The sequence below is a fragment of the Diadema antillarum genome, unplaced genomic scaffold, assembly GCF_040938485.1.
Source record: "Diadema antillarum isolate AM-2024a unplaced genomic scaffold, OU_Dant_1.0 seq00000809_RagTag, whole genome shotgun sequence".
Classification (NCBI taxonomy): domain Eukaryota; kingdom Metazoa; phylum Echinodermata; class Echinoidea; order Diadematoida; family Diadematidae; genus Diadema; species Diadema antillarum.
In genome coordinates this window covers 1097039-1121409 of record NW_027271689.1, presented here as the reverse complement: position 1 = coordinate 1121409, position 24371 = coordinate 1097039, and the positions used below count along the sequence as shown (strand labels likewise).

The following is a 24371-nucleotide window of genomic DNA, read 5'->3' as shown; positions in this document are numbered from 1 at the left end:
TTATGACTCATCTTTGGAGGTAGATTCACATGATCACTCTGGTATTATCCTTTTATGTAAGATTTCTTGGTGAGAATGACAATTGACACGCATGAGTGAGCTTCTCCATTTCCCTATCCCCACAGAGCGTATCAAAAAAAAAAAGAGTAATCCAACTTTGGAAGGCTGCCATCTCTTAATTGTTATGAAGAGCACAATGTTGGTTGTAAGGAAAGAGGAACTCATCTTCTTTTCATTGATACCTAATTATGTTGACAATTGTCATGCATGACTGAGCACATGGACTTTAAAGACAACAATGACAAATTGCACTTTTTCCAAGTTTGCGTTTATTGTGAAGGAACAATGCATGTCTGACTGCATGGATGAGATCTGTCAATGACAGTGGTCAAATCATCAGGCCAGCCTGGACGACTGCAGATTTGTGTTTTAGGGTTTTTTCTAACGTTTTATGGTTCATGGCCACGTTGTCGATATTTGGTCCTTCCCATTAAGGTGAAACCGTTATCCATTTCACTCTCTTCATATTCAAGACATGGTTTGCCACTGGGAGCTATGTGTTAAATATGAACAGAGTAAAATGGATTGTGTGGGTTGGCCTATGTGGGAGCCACCAAGTTTTGGGACAAAAGGCCATGTTAAAGGTTATGGACCATGAAAATAATGTTAGGAGAAAACCTAAACACAATCCCTAAACACAAAACACAAACACAAACCTGCTTTCGTACAGGCTGGCCTGATGATTTGACCACTTTCATTGACAGATCTCACCAATGCAGTCAGACATGCATTGTTCCTTCAAAATAACATGCAAACTTGGAAAAAGTGCTATTTGGCATTGTTGTCTTTAAAGTCCACGTGCTCAGTCATGCATGACAATTGCCGACATAATTAGGTATCACTGCATGGAAAGAAGAAGAGCTCCCCTTTCCATACAACCAACATATTGTGCTCTTCACAACTGACAATTAAGAAATGGCAGCCCTCCAAAGTTGGATAACCTTTTTTTTTTTTAAACGCTTTGTATACATTTCATTTACCTTCGGTTGCATTCTCATATTTTTTGTTTGAAGATACTCTTAATTAAAGTCTTTTCTAAAGAAGGGATATTTTACGAAATTTAAAGTAATTATTGTATATACGAAAATTTAAGATTCGGATTCCTAGGATGTGGCCCTAGACTCCTGTACGCTAGAAACTCGAAGGGATATTTATATGTAACTGCAACGCATTAAATCTAGATACTATACACAGGTCTTCGCTTTTCCGATGGCAAAAGGTTTATTACATGTTTCCAATACCATCAGTTGCTGAAGATTCACTGTCTTCAAGTTCTGTCACTTCTACGGTTGATAGGGTGGCATAATGAAATTATGGCAATGACTCAAATCCTTAAGATACCGTGACAATAAATCAAATTACGACAGATAATCTGATTTAAGACATTGAGGAGAAAAGGTTTGTACCAAAGCATATTCTTTTGATGAAATCTCAATCGAAGAGCTGTAGTGTCTTATCTCTCTCCCTCGTTCCGTCTCTCAGAACACATAAACACCAATATAAATAGACATCAATAATCACACTGAATGCAATGCCAGACCTGAGGGTGTCTAGATAGATGGCATATTATTACAATATTATGATAGATCAAAAGATAAAAGCATATTGACATTGTTGACAATCGCCATCCATCAACATTATCAAATAGTTTGATTGTGGGTGATTATGAAATTATCGTAACAATCCTGTATAACTTTTTTTTTGTTTTTCAGCAATCTTTATTTAATTTCTATTATTTCACATAACAAAAAAAAAAACACATACAAACACACACGCACGCACACCCACACACACATACACAATGATACAACTTTTTAATATATAAAACATATATTGCTTTTCTCTAGGCCCCATCAGAGCATAGCCCTACACGACTGTAAAACAGACCTTTGTGTTTACATCGAGACAGACTGCGGTACATTCTGGTGAAGTTTCACCTAATTTATGTTATGCAATTTTGGCATTGCACAATTGTATTTTTTCTTTCTGCGGTATTTTCATGAGAAATGTTAGAATAAATTAACATTGAATTGAAATGTTTGATTATATATAATATCAGGGTGGTCCACGAGGGGTTTTAGCATGTCGCTGCAACATGCGAAAATTCTTGTGCAACATCCTAAAAAGCCAGCAACATGCTATGCAACACCCTCAAGAATTTGCAACAAGCTCAAAGTAAAAGTATTCAAAAATGTGCAAAACATGTGCATAACATAAGAAACATCAAACTACCAGGTACTTTAGATATTTGTGTGCAAAACATGAGAGAGAACATTGAATGTAAGCAGCACAAAGAGAGATAAGCAGCAAAATATTGCGTACTATGTACTCATCGTGTGCGCTCCGCGCATATTCAATTTCTGCAATATTCTCAGATTCTGAGCTTGCAACATGCTAAAATTTCAAGTTGTGGACCACCCTGAATATATACATATATATATATATATATATATATATATATATATATATATATATACATATATTCATATATATGTATATATATATATGTATATGTATATATATACATTACGTATATATTTGGAAATAATTTCATAGGGAGAAATAAATTGACACTGGCATTCGCAATAATGAAACAATACATATTTCGCAACACAAGACTCTGTCTCTTGTTTGCTTGTTAACGGTCAAACATAGAACGCGACCTCAGCTGGTTCATCACACGCTAATAGCAGTGAGGCCAATTACGAGAAACAGCAGATATCTTAATGAGTCACAACTTACGTTTCTCATTGAAAAGAAACAAAAACTTCAACAACGGATAGAAAAGTGAAAACGGCAGTTCGAAATGTACAGGTGCTCATTAAGAACACTTGTGTCTTTGCCTTCATTTGCATTAGAGGAGTCTAATGCAATTAGGTAAGTGTCCTCTAATAATACTTGCCACGGGATGGTATACAGCATCTTGTTTTGAAGCTGCTATAAACGTCACATAAAGTCCACCCATGTTGGTTAAACGCTGTTTTTATCAATGGGTGACTGTACAAAAATAATTGCATTTGTATAGTAGGATTTTTTTATTTGCCAGATCATGTTGTTGTTCTACCTAGTACATGGCTTTCTAATAACAAAGTAAAACTCTTCTATGAATGTAATATACTGTAGTAAAATAATATCAAGATAGCAGCTACTATAGATGGAGATGGCATAGATGCATTAAGGTCTACACAACCGTTTTCCTCTAGTACGAAATTCCTCTTCAAATTCTGATGTGAACCCAACGATGGTGTATCATTTGTTGTTCAATTCAATTTCAATTTATAGAGAATTTTCATAGAAATTTCATTTAACATATTACTACAAATAAAACATTTTTCATTTTTCAAAAACAAGGCGTAATGGATGAAAAAATACATGTTTGATGGATAACAGAGTGAGAAAAGCATTATGATTTGGAGCTATTCAGGGCAAAGGAACAAACAGTGATCTGACTGAATTATAGGAGAATATATTTTATACAATAAGAATGCAGAAGGCTGTCGTAACATAAGCAAATAGCTTGGAGATGCATAGATACTCGTGGGTGTCATCAGCCTCATGAGATGACCCCATCCTATTACATTCATTATGATGTGGTGAATAACGAACTGAAATTTGTTCGTTCCTGAATCTATGTCAATAAGTAATTACTTTACTAAATATCGACAAAACATATTAATGCTATTCAGCAATTCCCGGCTAGTCATTCCTGATTATGTAAAGATAAATGACATCAATCTTACTCGGGTCGTCAGTATCGGGTTTTCAGGACTTCACATCGATAGCGACTCATCCTGGAAAACTCACATAAAAAAGTCAAAATTCTGTCCGTATGCAGGAACACAGGGATCCTATAAGTAGAGGGATTAAAGTATTTCCCCAGTTGAACAGTACAAATAGTAATTGTATCACACTATGATTTTTCAGAGTATTTCAACGATGGAACTCGAGCATAGGATAATTAATTCGTCCAAATTTGTTTGGTCTGTCTATTTGTTTGATTCGCATTTCCTTTTTTTTCAGAATAGTTCAGATCAGTTTGAAATTGTTAACCCTGCCGGTACTCGACTCACAAAAACCCGTAATCAAAAAACAACAAACAAACAAAACAAAATAATAACAACCAACAACAACAACAACAACAAAGAATCAAAAGAAAAAAAAGGATTTTGAAATTGACAGAGGTATTCAATAACAGTTTATGCAATTTTAGTCACAAACTCTGATGTTTTTTTAATAAATCTAATGTTTACGAGAAACGGTCTGTCCATAACCTTAGTATTCAGCTCACCAACTTGACGCTTATCATCTGCCAGGCACTTGAACAATTTTCGCTAAGAAAGCAATCATTCATACATGGCTAAAATATCAAAATATTGGCAAGATCCTGCTGCGGATGTCACACGTTGTTTACCGTTATCATCCTTTAAAATGTAAACGAAGACGCAGCATTAAACGGAAAAGATACACCACGCAAGCCCACTAAAATTCTTTTTGATCATGTTTATGCCAATATTGCTGCTTGGCGACACGCAGATGACGACTTTTATTGTAGCTTCCAACGTGCATTCCAACAAGGAAGAGAAAGAGCTACATACGTTAGTTTTCAATAAGTGCCGGACTAAGTATTTGTCATGATAAATTTTAATGGAATAAATGTAAGCAGTTTGAAATGACTACGTATACTGCCACCCTTTGTCATTGTGTATTGCGCCTTTCCATCACTGCGCCGTGGTGCTTTTTAAGAGAGAGCGCTATTATTCTGTGAAATGGATCCTTTCTGGAGAACATTCTATAGCAAGGCCGCCACTTCACTGCGCACTTAGCCTACATTCAACCACTTTAACTTTTAGCTTCCTACCTGGTAATCATTCATGCAATTTAGAAGAGAAAAACACGCAGTGGATATATAAAGGGCAATGCTTTATTGTGCTCGGGGAGGGCTCGAACCCTTCCCTTTGTCGCTGTAGGCAAAGGGTGCAATCCACTGGGTATATAACGACACCTCTATTTACAAAACTGTCCACATCCAAATGCATCATAGTTACTTCCGCGACAATATGGTGGAAAGGATTTTATGTTAAGCGAACTTTTTATGCCGGCAGCAAAAATATGACTGGCTAGCGCCCACTGAATTACAGACACGCACTGCCAATGAAATGTGCAAAGTTGTAAACCTGAAATTTTAAAAAGTAAACAGATCACTGAGATCTGTAAGTGTTCTGCAAGGAGAAGAAAAAAAATTGAAGGGGAAGGAATGCATGAATATCATACTGTGTCGGTTTCTGCTTTGATTTTTATACGACCATGACTGTTACGGATTTCATATTCCTTTTATGTTCCGTTCCATGAATTATGAGAACGGAGATGAAAATTAAAGTGAATTGCCTCTTTGCTTTCTCACAGGAAGGACTCTCTAAGTTTGCTCGAGTCTTCTCGCCTCGCGGTTCCCCCGATATCCCAAGTGCCTCTCATGGTAGATGATATAATATTAATTTTTGGTTTATTTCACAACGTAAAAAGAAATTGTGATGGCATTGGTAGTATCTATTTTTTACCACCGGTCACCAAAGTGCGTAAGATATATAGATGTTTGTTCGAATAATAAATGACCTGAGAACGTTAGATTGAGTTTGAGCCTTCTGGTATAAATTCAAGTTGAGTGAGAGAGGCTCGCGGTAACACCATGTGTATTGAATTCTATTCGTTCTATTAATTTACCTTTCCATTTCCAACAGGAACATAAAAATATTTTACAGAAAATGAATACATAAATTTCATCATAATGCATAATAAAGATTAGGCTTATAAAATATTGTAAGTATATCACGGAAATGCTGGAAATGGGGAGGAAAGTATGCTGTGCTTTTAGGGTGCACCCCCCCCCCCCCAACACACATGTAATACAACAATATATGATTGATAGACCAGCTCATACATAAAAATGGAAAAACAAAAGAAACTAAGATATGGAGAACTATAACTTACCTAACTTACCCGAAAGAAAAAACACCCTACACTAAGCATATGCAGGAAGAGAGAGATGAAAGAGAGAGAGAGAGAGAGAGAGAGAGAGAGAGAGAGAGAAGAGAGAGAGGGCGAGGGAGAGAGAGAGAGAGAGAGAGTGTGTGTGTGTGTGTGTGTGTGTGTGTGTGTGTGAAAGAGAGAAACTTATCACATGTTGTGCAGATAAAAGACAAAAAGATCGAAGAAAATTATAACAAATGTATTAATGAATATGTTTGCGCCGCTCAGCACTGATTGCTTGGTTTTAGCAAAAAATAAAGTTGAATTTTCCAGTTCTTTGCTACCACAGAAGAATCAGCGCAATTTAAACAATTTCATAGTGTTGTTAACATACAAAGTGTTAATTGTCATTATGAGATTTTTTTCTTCAAATTATTCTCAAAAGAACTTAAATTTGGGGAGAGGTTCTTCCAATATTTTTAGGTCCAGCAAATGTAAATTTAGATTATGTAAATATAGTCCTAGTAAAATGCAAATGAAACTCGTTAGAGTGACAAGTCGGGTATTTATGGAAGGGGCGGTTTCTCGTTAACATCCTGGTGAAAACGAACGGCAGTAATTATTACTGAGTTTGTACATAAATTGGCCAAGATGTTAATGATATACTGTAGGTCGGTTATCGGTAAGTTTTTGTGTTCGGAAAATAAACATCGGTGTGAGTTCTCTAAGATACACGGCAAATTATTTTCTAAGCTTTTTTTTTTTTTTTCTGGAGACGGGGCAGTTTGTCGAGATAAGTTGGATGGGATTTCCCCACAGCTAAACATACCATAATTCAGATACTTATGGTAAAATTTAAGCTGAATATAACATTAAAAGGATGGGAGTGGGAAAAAATATTTAACTCTATTTATAATACCGATATTTCGGGATGATATGTGACAAACTCGATGAATATGTGACTTCCAAGAAAGTTTATCATGTGTATGTAGTCATTGAATGGACTGTTGGTTGGTGAGAGAAGGACCTAGAGAGATGAGAGTGGAGGACGGAAGCGGCATAGGGAGATCAGTGTGTAAGGAAGACAGATGGTGACAGTCAAAGGGTAGTGGTGACCTGGAAGTCCGCTAAATGGAGGAGAATAGGAAATGGGGATGGTAGCAACGAAGAACATCATAAGAACCATAAATAAAGGGATTGGAAGTCGGTGGGAGGAGAAATATGAAGAAGAAAGGGGAGAAGATAGGAAGGAGGAGACTGGAAAATCATGGAAATAAATAGAGAAGTGAAAGTCAGAACGCTGTGTCATGAATTGAAGCGAGAAAATAAAATACGATGTTTTTAAGTGCCATGTGATTGAGAACGCAGACTGGTTGGACACTATAGGCATGTATTCTGTGGGAAAGAGCTGTGGAGGAAAATACTGATAATTAAAATGGCAGAAGTCGTCACTTGGCAGTCCCTCTTTTTTCAGACGTGGATGGACTAAAGAGTGCTTCAGAGAAGGAGGGAATCGACCTGTTTGCAGACTGGCATTGACAATTTTTGTGATGGGGGACAGCAGACTGGACATACAATTTTTCAGCAATGATGTAGGTATAGGATCGAGCGCTGACCAGGAAGTGGAAGCTGTCTTGAGAGTGTTTGATATAACATCCTCTGAGACGTAGTCGAATTCAGACATTGTGACGGTACACATCCTAGGTAATTGAAGTGAGAGATCTTCATAGACTTGCTCCTCAGCATGACAGTTATCCCGTAGATGCTCTATCTTCCGATCAAAAAACTTTGAAAAGTCATTAGCTAATTGCTCCGGTGAGTGGTGATGTGGCAGCACAGGCGCCATCGATGAGGAAGGACAAGACAGGCTTTTTACCATGCGGTAAAGACTGCTTTGATCAGTGGTGTTGATCTTACTTGAGATATACTCGGTCTTTGCGTGGTACAGTAGTTCGTTGTATTCTGTGCACAGAATACTATCTATCGAAGAAAGAGAGAAGGTCAAGTAAAACATGTTCTTGTAAGGGGAGGAAATATAACTGAGACACGCTACGCTGTTCTTTCGCCAACTAACAGTAACTGTTACCGCAACTAAGATACCAGAATTTACATGAGAGCACATGACTTTGACAACGATTAAGAATTCATACATTGAGGTCATAATTATATTGTATGAATAATGCATTTTTGTTCGAACTATATGAAGGGCTTATAAACTTATTTGACAACGATTAAAAATTCATACATTGAGGACATACATTGTATAAATAGTACATGTCTGTTCGAACTATAAAGGGCTCACAAATTCGTTTGATAACGATTAAGAATTCATACATTGAGGACATACAATGTACAAATAATACATTTTTGTTCGAACTATAAAGGGTTCACAAAATCGTTCGACAATGACTTAGAACGCATACATTGAGGACATACATTGTCAATAAATAATAATTTTTTTGTTCGAACTGTTTTATAAAGGGCTCACAAACTCGTTTGACAACGATTAAGAATTCATATGTTGAGGAATGAATTGTATAAAACTATACATTTTTATTCGAACTATTAAGGGCTTCCAAACTTGTATTTAAGAAAACACACACGCATAACACACACACACATATACATGCACACATGAACTTATATAAAAGAATACGCATATCCACTCTCACACACACATACATACACCTGCTAGCACACCACTCTCTGTCTCTCTCTGTCTCTGTCTCTCTCTCTCTCAATCAAATCACCGCGCACTCTTTCCAAACAGCACAAACCCAAGTTGACAACACAGATGAACACTTTAGAAGCTGATGCTTGAGAACTAATTCACCCTAAACCAGATTAAAGTTACACTTTCGAGACCTCATTTCACAAAGTGATCCCGTTATATATACTCACGCTGTCCTTGAAGGCGTCTCAATGAACCAGGGTACTTCGAGATGCTTGCTTGACGCGAATGAGACATGACAGTGAGCGTGTCTTTAAATTCATGAAGACGATGAGAACAAGAATGGGAAACACTCCAAGACTCGAGAAAATGCAAATAATTGGATTTAGTTGTTTATCCTAACTCACTCTTAAAGCCGACTTCCACGCCTTCAGAGCTCAGAAAATGTAATAACGACGCCGATTAACTAGGAACATTATCACACCCAGAAATGCTAAAGGCATATCCTGCCCTCATTGTGTATAACATGTAATATAATACACGCACATACACACACACGCAATGTACGATAAGAGAGAAGAGAAAGAGAGGGGAGAAATAGCTAATAAATCTATCTGGTAGAGACATGTAAATCTCGTTAGAATCTATGTCAATGTTTTCGCCTTTAACTTTAAAGTTTACATCATGACTATAATAGAGTACATGTTTTGGGGTTTTTTTTAAAGCTAACAAATATATCTGGTATAGACATATAGATCTCGTTAGAATCTATGTCAATGTTTTCGCCTTTAACTTTAAAGTTTACATCATGACTATCAGTGACTATATGGGGTACATGCTTTTTTTCAAACAGTTAACAAATCTAACTGGTATAGACATGTAGATCTCGTTAGAATGTGTGTCAATGTTTTCGCCTTCAACTTTGAAGCTTACATAATGGCGCACATTACCTTTGATGTGTTTAACATGTTGACTACTTACCGTGTTGGCCTAATTTGAGGTATAAAAAGAAATAACATCGTCCTACAATAATGAGTTGGGATGGGGTATTTAGCTGAAAACTGGTTGCGATTTATCGAGAGAACATAAGATCCAAGCGAGGCCTTTGTGAAACAGAGTGTCACATCTGGCCGTGTTCAGTTTCCCGAATAATCTTCCTTTTTTCCTTCTTTTTTTTTTGGCCTTTTTAACGTCAACGTACGAGTGTTCCCAATGGGAATATTCTATGATGAATTACTTATGATTTCAACTTACGTTCATGTGATGATAAGTCTAATTTGCTTTTATGATGTCACGGTACTCGCATACACCAAAAACACAAAAATAGAATTTAGAACTTATAAATCATGTAATATATTATCAGTATTTCTATCATCATCTTATAGAATGCAGAAATAGATCATTACAGTGCAAGACCGATATAGATTCAGACAATTGGCGAGGAGGCGTGTTAAGTTGCGATATTGGTTTTTTTTATGAGCTTTTCAAAATGTCCACCGCAAAAAAAAATGACAGTTGATTCATTTTCGAGCATTTTGATGCTATTAGCAATTATTATTATTGTTTAAGTTGGCAAGGAAAGGAAAACGCCTTATCCACAATGGGAGTAGTTTTTTTTTTTTAAGACATTTTTTTAAACAGATATTTTGGAATCTACCTGCCTAGTGGTCAGTTACACCTTCCGAAGAGAGTGTTATAGTAGGGTGTATTTTATGATTCTCTTTTTCAATGGTAGCAACCACCTCTTAGCTCACAAATAATAGTGTTTGTTTTTGTTTCCTTCTTTGGTTTCATTTTTCAAATATTACTTTGAAAATAAATGTATAAACCATCGTACTCAAGGAAGCTAGTTTGTCCATCTCAAAAGCATTTCATTATGAAGGACAGAAATATCATAAAAAGATGGTTGCACAGGAAAATGATAAAAACCAAATTTGAATAAAAATCAAATATTGTGTCGTATTGGTCAGTTCTTAATAAAGATATAACCAGGTCGAGGTAGCTACCTCATTTTGAGAGAGGTTGTTTGATTCGATAATTGTAAATGGAAAACGAATGGATTGAATGAAAGTGGATGATGAATAGGGGCCTAGTATACAGTACACATGATAAAAGCACTAAAGACTCGATAAAAGTGGGGAAGATGAAAAAGAAAGAGAAAATAGAGGATAGCGAAGAAGAGAGGAAAGGAAGGAGAGAAGATTTAAGAGGAATGCATGGAGGGTGTAGATAGAAGGAGAGAGGAAGGTAGGGGTGCAAAGAAGAGGAATGGAAGAAAAAATGGAGAGGAGAGAAAAGTAGGGAAGAGGAGAGGAAACGAGAAGAAACAACAGCAAGGCGAAAAGGAGAGGATAGGAGAGAAGAGAAGAAAAGAGAGAAGAGGAGGGGAGTGTCCAAGAGAGAGAATGTAGAAGAGGAGAGAGGAGGAAGGGTCCTGAGACAAAGAAAAGAGAAGAAAAAAGAGGAGCTGAAAAGAGAATATAGAAGACAGGAGAAAAGATAAGAGGAGAGGTGAGATGAGGAGAAGGGAGGACAAGCAGGTGGGTCTTTCAGAGAGATGAATATTTGTACATGCTTACTGATCTCAGGAATGTATTCCCCTGGACATTGATGTGAGTACATGATGCACTTGGACTTGTCCAAAATGGATTCCTTTACCATTTAATAACATGGTTTCGATTTCGTTGTATGTTGTGATTATGTTCGTTTCAAAGTAATGCAAACTTCGCGTAATGTACTGTTAACTGGATGCCTGCGCTTGAAAATAAGTGAAGTCATGTACTAATCTACAAACATTTTTGAAACGCAAGTTGGATACAACTTAATGCCAGAAATAACTGGGATGGTCCGTCTGCTTCAACTGTTTTTACTTCTGTTCGCATTTTAAAAAAAAAATGTATATTTTTCTGACAAAATTGGTTTTAAGGAAAGATGGTTCTCAGTGTGACTGACTTATGGACGTGTTTGTGTATTATATTGTTCTTTATTGACCCAACCACGTGGTCAGCAGAGCATTTCGTCACCATTATCAGCCTTAATGACTCTGTACTTATTCAGTTTACGGCCTTCTTTGCTCGGTCTCACATCTTGGGACTCTAACCTTGCTTTCTGTGAACTCGACAGGTACTGAATTTATCGATTACATCACTATATTTTCAGAACCCTAAGCAATCCGTGATTTCACATTGGATTATGAGGAATCATTGGTGTTCCTTACAGGTATGTCTTCATTTTCGTTTTAATCTATTGTTTTTTTTTTTAAACTCTTCCACAAGTTTGATGTTTCCTGACTACTCAGACCACATTATTCAGCTGTTATTGATTTATAAAAAGAACGGATCCGATAGGAATTAAAGGAGCTTTGCATTTGTTCTTCGCTGGTGCTCAGTTTCACCTGTCTTCAAAACTCCTAATCACTTGGCGTAAACCTCTCATCCAGTCTACCATTGCGTAAAGGGTATGTGTCCTGGCAAAAAACAACATTCAAAACCACGACCTTCAAGAACGTACTACATTTCTTTGTTATTCCCTGAAGAGATCTCTATTATACCCTCTTTAATCTCACTGAAGAAGCTGCGGTTCAGAATCAAGGTTTCTTTAATTGCAATGCATTCCTTAGCCTTCCTTGTTAAGCACATGATTGAGGATTTAGAGATTCTGTTCATCTCATCCACTTGGACACAAAGTGAAATGCCAACCCATGTTCGGGTTGAAACTGGTTAGAGATTAGGAGAGCAGCTTTAGTTGCGATCTAACCGTCCCGTCTTATAAAAGAGCTATGATCAACCGTAAGGTTCCCGATCGAGAACAATGTTGCGATTGTTTTTCTTTTTTTCAAAACCCTGTTGTGAAATCTTTGCGATTGTTATGCATCGAAACTTTTAGGACTAAATTGATTACAAATCTCTCAAAAGTTGCGATTTGAGGCAAACACAACCCCCTCGGGCTCTGGAGTCACCAAAGGATAATATTTAACAATTCTTCAATATACCAGGCTTAAGGGTACAGTTTAACTTGGGGAGCAGTGATTTTAAAAATGTATAAGTTATCACGTTTGATACATTTGTGTAGGTCAGCTGTGTCACAAAACATCCTATCATATAGACATTTTGCAATAAAACCTACAGTATATGGATATATCACTGTGTTACTCATTAAACCATAACTGTAGACGGTTTAGTATAGAAACAATTTTATTATAACTATTGCTCACATTTTTTTATATTTAACAATACTAAAATAGATTATCCTGATTAAAATTTTACGCTGGTTATTTCTATCCCTGACTCACATTTTAGAACTATTTCGAAGCACTAAAGCTGTGTTATCATTTCATCTTCAAATGGTAGATTATGCCTTTAAATATATCTCATTTTTTCTCAGTTCAGCTCGATTGGAATTATATCAATGACATATCACAGTTAGAAATATGTGAAACATGAAACGCTTCTCTTCTTTGATTTTCAACGGACATTAAAATTGTTCTGCTTGATATTGATTTTCCCATTGTCATCGGAGTGCATTTGATCCAAGACTGGATATTCACTTTAGCTCACTTGAATGACACTCACTACAATCGATAAGTGTCGAGTAAACATGAGATTTTTTAGCACACATTCTGATGGTACGATCGCTTTACCATCATGGTGCCAGATAAGTGTACAATGAATATCCTATGCAGTTTGATATTGGCCAAAGACAGCGCATATGATTATAGAACGTTAAAACTGTTTACGCCTGTGTTTAAGTGAATATAGATATCAAGACCAGTAAAAATATTGCAAATACATGATCAACGAAATGCTATGTCAGACATCATAATCGAGTAAAGGTGGCTAAAGTTTGATTGGTAACTTAAATAAAGTCAAGGAACGCGTCATATATGAACTCTCATGCAGGCTATAGGTTCATCCAAGCTGCGAATAGCCACCACGTACCCAGCTCTACCACTTTGATGGATAATTGTTCTACATCTCATGTAGATATAAGAACAGAACGTTCTATGCGTGAAATTCCTCTGTCACTAAGTGACACACGGACGAATATAGCTGGTGGACAAATTGTTTAATAGGGAGAACCCAGCCGAGTAAATTACAAAAATCAAATTTCGTCCGGCACGCTAAGTACCCTGGACACTGACCACTTTATTATTATTTTTCCCTTCCAGAGAGTAGGTCAGGTAACCAGATCAGATTTGACGGGAATGTAACCCCTGCGTACAGGTTGTAATAAAGATTGAGAATAAAAAAATTATAAATGATTAAATATGCAAGATATATCCAGTGTGTGCTTGGCATTCGCAGCAGTCCAACACAGGTGAAATGCGACTAATAAATCAACAGCCTTGAATTGCAATCAACCCTCTAACCCCTCCCCTCTCTCTCCCGCTCTTTACTCTCTCTCTCTCTCTCTCTAGAGACAGAGAGAGAAAGGGAAAAAACTCAATTGTCAATTTTCCCTTGTTCGGGTAGTCTGCCAGAGTCGATTGAAATGTAAATCTTGGCCTCCTATGCCATTAAGTTTGACATTCCGGTATTCCAATCATTGATTTGCATTAACTCTCCTCTTTGTTCGAAATGATCTGATCTGCGCGCGAGACACTTAAGGGATCGGATAACGGAACAACGGAATACGACTATAGCTCCGGAATATACACATGCCATATGGGGCTCTGAACAATATTCTTTTTCTTCAATGTTTGGTTTGATTTGGGGACAAACCTAGAAAAAAAAAGATGGATTTTCTTAGAAGCTGGTTTCAAATATCATACCACATTTCAAATTTAGCACCTTTTTTTTTTTGTTACTTGAGTTAAAGGGAGGCAGTCCTGATATTTTCACTGTACTGATAATCAAAAATAGTAAAAAAAAATATAACCTTTCACCAGTTTATACGCGTGGAAATTAAAAGACTGTCTCCGTACGCGATTTTTGAAAAATAATTCCTGCAAGCAATCGTGTAAGAGCCTTTTAGTTTTAGGGGTCTTTGGTGCTTTTTCATAAAAAAAAACAACAGCAATGGTATAGGGTTAATATAGCCAAGTCATCTCCTCTTTGTATGTTGCTAAGTCTTTTACCATGAAGCTACAATAGTGCTGTATAGGTCCATGGCTTTATATTGGTTTTACTTTTCAGTGGTCTCAATTGATCGAACAGTAACCGTGGTTACAGAATTCGGCCCGGCCTAGCTCTTGTGCGCAGTGAGCTGATAAGTTGATTTGAAAGAGTGAATCATGTGCTCTTTATCTTGTACATTATATAGAAAACAACATGACCTTGAATAAAAACACTACAGAAAAAAAAAATGGTCCAGCTGTTAGAGTGGATTGCCTTTTTTCTGTAGGTCAAAGGAAATGCGTCATAATTAATTACTGCAGTTAGAATTTCTATTAAGTTGTTGTCTTGATAGTTGTCATTGGTAGCCCTTATGATAAGTTGTTCTCGTCTTACGTTTTCTCTGAATACAGAAATCTGTGGGTCGCTAGAGTATAGTTTATAAGAGGCACTATAGTTATAAATGTATTTAACAAACTTGTAGGTAAACGACCTCGCTGGAAACAGAAATAATTTTGACTCATTTATAATTGATACTCAAAAGAACTGTGTGTCCTGTAGTCCCCTGAGAAGGGGACTGAGTCAACACAGCCACATATATTATTGATTGTTATTACAAAGCTCTGGTGACCCGTGTTATTCCTGTGCATTATAGACGAGACCAAACCGAGCTTTTCCATTAGATCATCAAGGACTGAACTGCGTGAAATGAAAGTTCGCCAAAAGAGATAATCAAAGCCGCGATGACATTCTCCACAATGAGCAAGTAGTGTGGTACCACGGGATGGTTTAACCCTGAGGCGCCGGTCCTTGATTACTAGTGGAGAACTTCTCCCGGATCTTTGATTTTTTCCTAGCTAAATGAATAAATATTGACATTGTAACGCACACGATGATTAAGTGTAGACGTGACACACGTCAAAAAGAAGGATGCAAAATCTTATCTTGTTATTCACACTTGAAAAGGCTTTCAAAACCTAATGCATTTTAGATGCATTACACTTCCGATTCAATTTGACGTTATCTCTACTTTTTTTTGTCACGAACTACTTCGAACTTCATAGGAAAACAAAATTAGTCTTTCAAACACTGAGAATAAAACTCAATTTACATCGATATCACTCGATATTATGGTTTGTTTGTTTGTTTGTTTGCTTTTATTTCTGCATTCAATCAGATGCAATTTGAATGCAAACTTCAAAAAGTACAAAGACAAAGAATAACAAGTGCAGTGAAATAAATCGATAACAGTACATAAATAGATTCACATAGGTGATTGCATTGAGCAATGTAGATACACAGAAACATAAAATAAAATATACAGTATTTTTCAGTAAACAGCAGAGATAATTGAATGCAGGAGACCACCATCATAAGCGATTAAGCTTGAAATGGATGGAGGCCTCGATATTATGGTTGTAGTTTAGTCATTTTTTTTACTCGATTGTACATAACAAACATGTATTCATAATGCACGATATGTAGTATGTATGCTATACATATATAATATATATATATATATATATATATATATATATATATATATATATATTATATTTTTTTTTTAAGTTTGAAGTAATAGCTATGATACCCGCGAAGTTGTCCATTATTACTTGCGCACGTCAAGTCCGACTTTTCTGATGCAACAAACTTATTTCAAAATCTTATGAGAGAAGGAGAGAAAGAAGACGAGAAAACACCCTTCTCCCCCCCCCCCCCAAGAAACAAACAAACAAACAAACAACAACAACAACAACAACAAAATGCACCCACGCAAGCACGAACAAAAACGCCACGATCAGCACCATCATGATATATGCGCGAAGTGCTACACCCCTTGATATGATTTATGCGGGGCTGAAACTTAAGCTGGAATCTCTTTGCCTGGTGCAAATTGATTTTTTTTCTCCAGAGAAAACAGGAGAGAGCAGCGTATATTTGTATCCAAGCTTGAAGTATATGAAATATATCAAAAGAAGAAGAAGATGAGGAAGAAGTAAAAGGCGGAATCAATTTTCTAGTGTTGGGCAGATAAACCGGTAGGTACTCACAGCATTGTAGTGCTTGCGTGTGCGGTTATTACGTCTACCCTCTCTCACACTGAGTGTTATTGTCGTAAAGTATGTTCGGATATTGAAGAGACTGACACAACTGCAGAAAATCTAAAGACATGATTTCACACAGGTAAAGCCTACAACTTCATGGCATTTTGTTGTAATGTTATGTTCCTGCTCCAGCACTATACGTGGAGATATCCAGACGACTAAATTCGGTACTGATAGTGTTAAAAAGTATCCAGATGCCGTACTCACTGGGAAAATATGCACATTTCTCGACCGCAGGCTATATACCTCCGTATTTGGATTATCAAATTATAGCTATTTCAAAGCGGAAATCGTGGATTTAACCGCACAATGCAATAGCACATAATAATGCAAGCTACTGAAAAGCTGGAATCGAATTTATTTCAGATTCAGTTGCACAGATCGCACACACCAACACGCACAAACACGCACAAACACACACATACACACACGCACACAAACACACACACATTTAAGCTATTGTACAGGAGAGAATTGTATCGATCGAAAGTTTCAATTTCCGTCTTTTCGTGTCTGTTGCTTGTTATATTTTGTTCTTGAATCAAATTGCATCAAATGGGTAGGAAATCCGTTTTGTAAAATGTTGAGTCACAAAAGCGATTCACTGATTCCAGATCTGCGTGCTCTCAGGAGATAGATACTGTAGAGTAGATGAATAGATAGATAGATAGACAGACAGACAGATAGATAGATAGATAGATAGATAGACAGACAGATAGATAGATAGAATGATAGATAGATAGATAGATAGATAGATAGATAGAGATGGATGAATAGATATAGAGATGGATAGATATAGATAGATAGATAGAAATAGATAGATAGATAGATAGATAGATAGATAGATAGATAGAAATAGATAGATAGATAGAGATGGAGGGATAGATAAATGATAGATGGACAAATAGGTACGAGAGGGAGAGAGAGGGAGAGAGAAGGGGGGGGGGAGAGAGAATCCGACGTAGAGGACTAGAAGCGGATAGATTCAAAAGAAGTTACAATGCTTCTCCTTGGGATCTTGTTGAAAAAGCATTCAGACTCCACACCCACCCAGACTTTGAGCAATATTGCGCCATACAGGGTAATAAATGATCTCAATCCAGGATTCGGTTAAACAAATTAATCTTACAGTGCTCATTTATTATGCTAGGATTCATAGACTTCGAAAGCTGGATGAGAACAATAAGAAAGATAAAAACAAAAAAGCACACAAAGAAACAAACAAACAAAAATGGGCGTGGTGGGGAGAAGATTTTAAAAAGGCGTGTATAAAAGGGAGAAATAGATGAAAAGAAAGATGGTTTATTAGTAGTCTAACTTCTTTTCTCGAGTTTGACGGGAACTTTTTTAATTTTTATAATTTCTACAGTATATCAGTCATGATAATTATTCGTGAGGCGCACACTTGCAGTACAATGCGTTGTACACTCAAAACATGAATTAGAAAACTGAAGCGCCAAATCTAGCTGAACTGTCATAATTTGAGGATAATGATTACGAAGAAGAAAAAAATACAAGCAGATGAAGACCATTAATCTATCTTGCAAGGCGATAACGAAGTAGTTCATGCTTCCTATACATTCATCCCCAAGTTGGCCAACGACATCCAAGTGACATCGAACAACCTCCATAAAAATCGTAATGCATATGGGACAAAAAAAAAGTCTTCTTTCATAATCGGAGCATGATAATTACGAGGGGAAAATCAGGTGAAGAACATTAATCTGTCTTGCAAGGCGTTGATAATGAGTTAGTTCGTGCCACCTACATTGCGAAATGATTTAAACAATAGCGGACTGTCTTCCCCAAGTTGGCCAACGACATCTCGCGGCTGGCCAACGACATCGAACAACCTCCATAAAATAAAAAACAAAAAAACAAAAAACAAAAAAGGTCATGCAAGTGAGACAAACAAAAAAACCCCGCAAAATCAGCTGATCTGCCTATCTTCCTTCATAATCGGAGCATGATGATTACGAGGGAAAAACAAACAAGCAGGTAAAGAACATTAATCTATCTTGCGAGGCTTAGTCAGTTAGTTTAGTGCACCTATACATTGCGAAATAATTTGAACGACAGCGCACTCGCATCTCTATGTTGGCCAATGACATCGAACAACCTTCATTAAACAACGTCTTACTCTCCAAGCCTGTGGATTAATGTCTTATCTTTATTTTCCGGGACTCGGAGGAGACACAAACATGGCACCCACACCCCCCCCCCCTTTCTCTCCCCTCTGAACATCTTGACAGTAATTGCCTGCTACTGACGAATGACTGCCTTGGCTAATAGATGATTCTGTCCCCGTACTGACTGAAATTTGTTGCTGACTTTTGCCCCGAGTAAGACAGTTCGAAGCTTTGATATCGTAAGAATAAACTTGCTTTAATTGATTGTCAAGCCAGAACGTTTTGCCTATTCCCCCTTTCCCGCCACGCGGAATCCTGCTCTATCATGAGCGCGTTGCCTGGGAAAACGGCGCGTCGCGTTAGAATGGCATGATAGGAATTTACAATTAGCGAAAAACGAATGACGCCATCAGTCGCAATGGATACAGACAAATACATTAGAGTAGCCTCCAAGGGCGTCCCCCAAAGGCAGCTTTTAGTATCGTTTTCGTTCACTAAACTCGGTGCTCTAACAAGCACAAATAGGGGGAGGGGAAAGGTGACATATTGTTTGCTGTGCGATGCAGGGCGCGGTGAACGTTTTCAGTTTTCGTTTTATTGTTGGTTTGCTTCTTGTAGTCGAACATGCGATCATGGCAAATGTATGGCAATTGAAAGGGTGAATCTTCGCTTTTGAAAGGTTCCTGGAAAGTCATCAAAGACGATGGTAATCATAAAACTGGCATTTACATCACTCAGGAAAGTGAACTTCCGCAACAAATTACAGCAACACCTCATTAAAACTGTATTCTCGTTGTCGCCAAAGCACGTCGTTCATTTTCCCGACTCGCTATAACTCGTGATTTATTAAAGAAAGAAAAAAAACAGTGAAATGCGAGATGAAATTTATTGTTACTGCAAAATTTGTAAATTGTGTTTAGGCTGACTGAAACGAAATGACTTGATCGGGTGGGTATATCTGGTATTCACACTCAAGGTAATTTGTAAGCAAAGTGTCAAACAAGAACAATGAGATTTTTTTCCTACTTGAAAGCGCAGGTTTTCTATTCTATTTTATTGCTAAAACCATTTCGCCTATTTGAACTAACGCGAATAATTTTTACAATCTTTCTCGGGTACAGTGTATTTGTTAAAGATTGGGATGGTTCAATTTTCTTTCTCAGTGTTAATCCTTTCACTATCAATAACATTATTTTCATCTAAACTGGTGTGCATACTTTGGTTAAACAGTTAAAAGTAGGTCCTTATTGAAATGCTGAATAAAGTTGGAGACATTCGTCCATTTTTCCAAATTGTTATAATCAATGAAGGAACTCAGTATTCACAGCACATTGGAACAAACAAATGAAAAAAAGTCATATAATGGTACAATGTTTTCGAATCCACATGATAATTCCATAGATATTTAGTATCATGAGAATTTTTTAGCAAGCTTTGTAGTGTTGATCATCATCAAACAATACTGTTTTGGAATGATGGTTTGCTACAAAGTCATGTATTCACAGTTTTTTTTTTTAACTTTTATTTGGTCTTGATTTAACATACCAGTTACTACCTACCTGTCCATAGCAGAAGATCGGTATTTAAGTTTTTTTCTGAAAACTCCCTGTCCATCATGGCCTACACGCTTTACGAACAAATGAGTCATATTTTCACTTTACGTGAGATTCACTTTTCATTACAAAGTACACGTTCATGTATGTGTTTTGCAGTGTAATTTATTATCGCAGAAGAATTGCTGCATTATTACATTACATATGTTATTGTTGGCAATGAAAATTGATTCAACAATTTCGTCGTCGGTGAAAGTAAGGAATGATTTAGAAATCGTTACCTGTCATTAAGCTCCAATCAATTTCTTCTGAACGTTATGGCCCCTTTGAAACATTGACCGAAGGGAGCGCCCAGATTCTTCTTATTGTCCATTGTATAATAGGTCTTCTCGCTCTCCAATTAGCTATTCATCCTTTCCATAAGGGTTTGTCAATACCTCACTTTCGCACGATACACCTCTCATGCCAGGTCTACCTGTTTTTCCCCAATCTCCTTTCACGTCATAATGTCTACAAACCATCTGTGTTTCATTGTTGCTGTTGTTGTTGTTTTTTTTTTTCTTCTCTTTATCGGCATCCTGTCTGTCTTGCATCTACATCAATTTGAGTGATGGCGAAGACGTGCTATGCGCTTCTAATAGATTACGGTTCTCATTCAACACTTTTCATCAAAGATCTTGCAGATGTTCATCTCTCAAATTCGAACAGAATGTTCTAACCAAACAGTCACGATCATTATCACAACTTCCTGAAAAGGTGGAAATTTGTTAACTGTGAGACCAATATCTTGTTCGTCCATCTGCAATGATCTGTGTGCCTTCTCTTCACCAGTGGTTGGGTTTTTTTTTTTCATTCTTTTGCTTCATCTCTCTGGGTTAGTGTGTTGTCTATCTCTCCTCAGAATCAGCTTACTTTGGTTCCATTCTTAGTCCTCAATATTATGATAATCATTAATTTATCATATATTCCCAAAATACGCTCTAAGGTCAACACTACTGGTTGAACTTCAATTGATTGTAATGTCTAGGGACAGTCGCCATCGGATAATATTTGGCGTAAATTCACTTGACTGAATTTTTATTAAAGGTCACCCTACATAAAACAAGCGAGTAAAAGTCCTTAACCACTGTGGTCAGCGTCACACATCCACTGAGCACGTAATGGAAAGGTCTATACACATAAAACACACACACACACACACACACACACACACACTCACACACACACACACACACACACACACACACACTCATACACACACACACACTCACACACACACACTCACACACACTCACACACACACACTCTCTCTCACACACACACACACACACACACTCACACACACTCACACACACTCACACACACACATACACACACACACACACACACACACACACACACACACCACACACACACACACACACACACACACACACACACACACACACACAACTCATCACATATTCCGCTTTTCATCCGCTTGCTTTGCGGGGATTATGCTTGATTTTAGATGTCCGGGGTTAATATTCTGGCCTTGCAACGCATTTACGGGATTATTCCTAAAGTCGTTGTCTTTTTCAGATGCGACTGTCATATCACTCTCTTTTTTTTTTCATTTCCTTTGCCAGGTGATAACGAAGCACCCTGTTTGCGACAGAAGCACAGCTCCGCCACACCGAAGTACTGCGGGAACGGATGATGAGAGAAACCAATTCAACCTGTTAAGTGGTGATCGCAGACACCGATCAGGACCTCACGCTCGGACGCATCAACACGGAGTTTTGTGATCCCTACGTTTGTTCCATCACGTTCTAGTCTTGGGATGATCTAATATTGAAGGATTGGTTTCCACCCCCTGGTGACTCTTTCCCAAATTACCAGCCTACATACCCATGCTTGAAGATGATAACCACCAGAGGTGTAGCAAACGTCAATAATTATCTGAAATTTTAGCTTGCGCCGAGTGCCCCGATTACATTCGAGATGTGTAATCATACCCTCTGGAAGTGTAATGGATGGTCTCAAGTCTTCACACCTTCCACATATTTTCTTTCGTCGAATACAGGGGTGCAACCTTAAGTCGCACCTCTATTATAGCCTTAAACTTATCATTGGGTAGAAGAGGCGAAACTTACCAGCATCTCGCGGAATTGCCTTGGGTTCTCAAAGGTCACCATGGTTACGTCATCCTTTGTGCGCGGGAAGATGTCAACAGTTGTTATGGGCGAGCCGACTGTCGTTTTTGATTTCACTCAAAACGCACATCTTGCTGTCATCACCTTAGATACAGAGAACATGAGCACTCGCTTATCTGCGGGCCCCGAAGAATATGTGAATGAACATACGTTCAGAGCAATCGGATACTATCTCCTTGTGGTTATCATTGCAGGAGCTGCCGGCAACAGCGCCGTCATTTACGCCTTCTTGAATTGCAAAAAGCTCCACACTCCAACTAACCTCTTAATTGTCAACCTCTCCGCCAGTGACCTCGTCGTGGCACTGACCGGAACGCCGCTCTCAGCGTATAGTACATTTAACGGCAGGTGGATGTTTGGGGAGATAGGATGCAGTTTCTATGGTTTCATTAACTACTACTGCGGATGTATCTCCCTTAATAGTCTAGCGGCAATATCTATTTTCAGGTACTACATCGTGGTGAAAAAGCTCACAGGACCTAAAAAGATTACTTTCAGGAAAAGTTGGCATACCGTTCTCATCATCCATGTGTATACTCTCATATTTTCGACGCCACCTCTCTTCGGCTGGAACCGATTCATTCTGGAAGGGTACCGCATTGGATGCGACATAGACTTTCGCACAAAGACCCCTCTCTATATTTCATACATTGGTTACATGTTCATATTTCTATTTTTCATTCCGCTGGGAATCATAATGTTTAATTACTGGAGGGTTTTTCAAGCCGTACGTCAACATGCTTGCACTCTAGCTAACTCACCTTCAGCCCGGAAACCTGGTCTGAGGAAGGACTCCATGCTCGGGTTTCGATCACATTTCCTCAGGACGCGGACAGGGTTGATTCTCTTCATTACGGTGGCTGTGTTCCTTGTGGCATGGCTGCCATACTGTGTCGTGTCGCTCTGGGTTCTACTTGGGGACCCATCGTCCATTTCCCGCGTGGCGACCGTGGTGCCATCACTGTTCGCTAAGTCGTCCGTCGTTTACAACCCAGTTATCTACGTCATGTTAAATCCCCAGTACAGGAAGGCCTTAATGGGGTCATTTCACTCCAGCAGACCCTGTACCAAAATAACTACTGCATGGCAAGGAACATCGACGTGAACTCGACCGTGCCTCTGCAACAATATGAGACAGTTCTTATTGTACCCAAGGATAGATTTATATACCAAGGACGGAGTAGACCTAAAACGCGACACATCAGCGATAATGGAATATACTTTAATCGACCTGCCATTAAACGTGAAGTTCAAGGAGTTTATACGCGACTTGGTTTGTGATGCTATTTTGTATTGGTTCTCCCAGGACCTGTTGCCTTACGGCTACTGTATGTAGAAGCTATGGCAAGATTGAGTGCTCTCACACCTGTTACAACATACTCTTACACAAAGTAGCACCTTCATGAAAATGCAATATGTTGTTCTTTTTAGATGTGACAATAAGTCCAGTAAATGGTAATAAAAGAGTAATCGAAATAATGATTTAACTTCAAACTATGATAGGCAACAAAAATATGTCACATGCTCTCATTCTAACCGCCCGTCAAAAAAAAATTAAAAAAAAATAAATATATATATACACACATATATTAAGGATTTTATTTTACCAAACTTCTTTGAAATCTGAGTTCCTTGTGGGTA

At 37.8% G+C, this 24371-nt stretch overlaps 1 protein-coding gene across 1 annotated transcript; it reads left to right on the top strand.

The window, feature by feature from the left end:
- The first annotated feature begins 22710 nt into the window (after nucleotides 1–22710).
- Nucleotides 22711–23835, top strand: LOC139739615 (rhodopsin, GQ-coupled-like). Its single transcript, XM_071650217.1, has one exon. It carries the CDS (start codon nucleotides 22711–22713, stop codon nucleotides 23833–23835), a length of 1125 nt encoding a protein of 374 aa, XP_071506318.1.
- The last annotated feature ends 536 nt before the right edge of the window (nucleotides 23836–24371 follow it).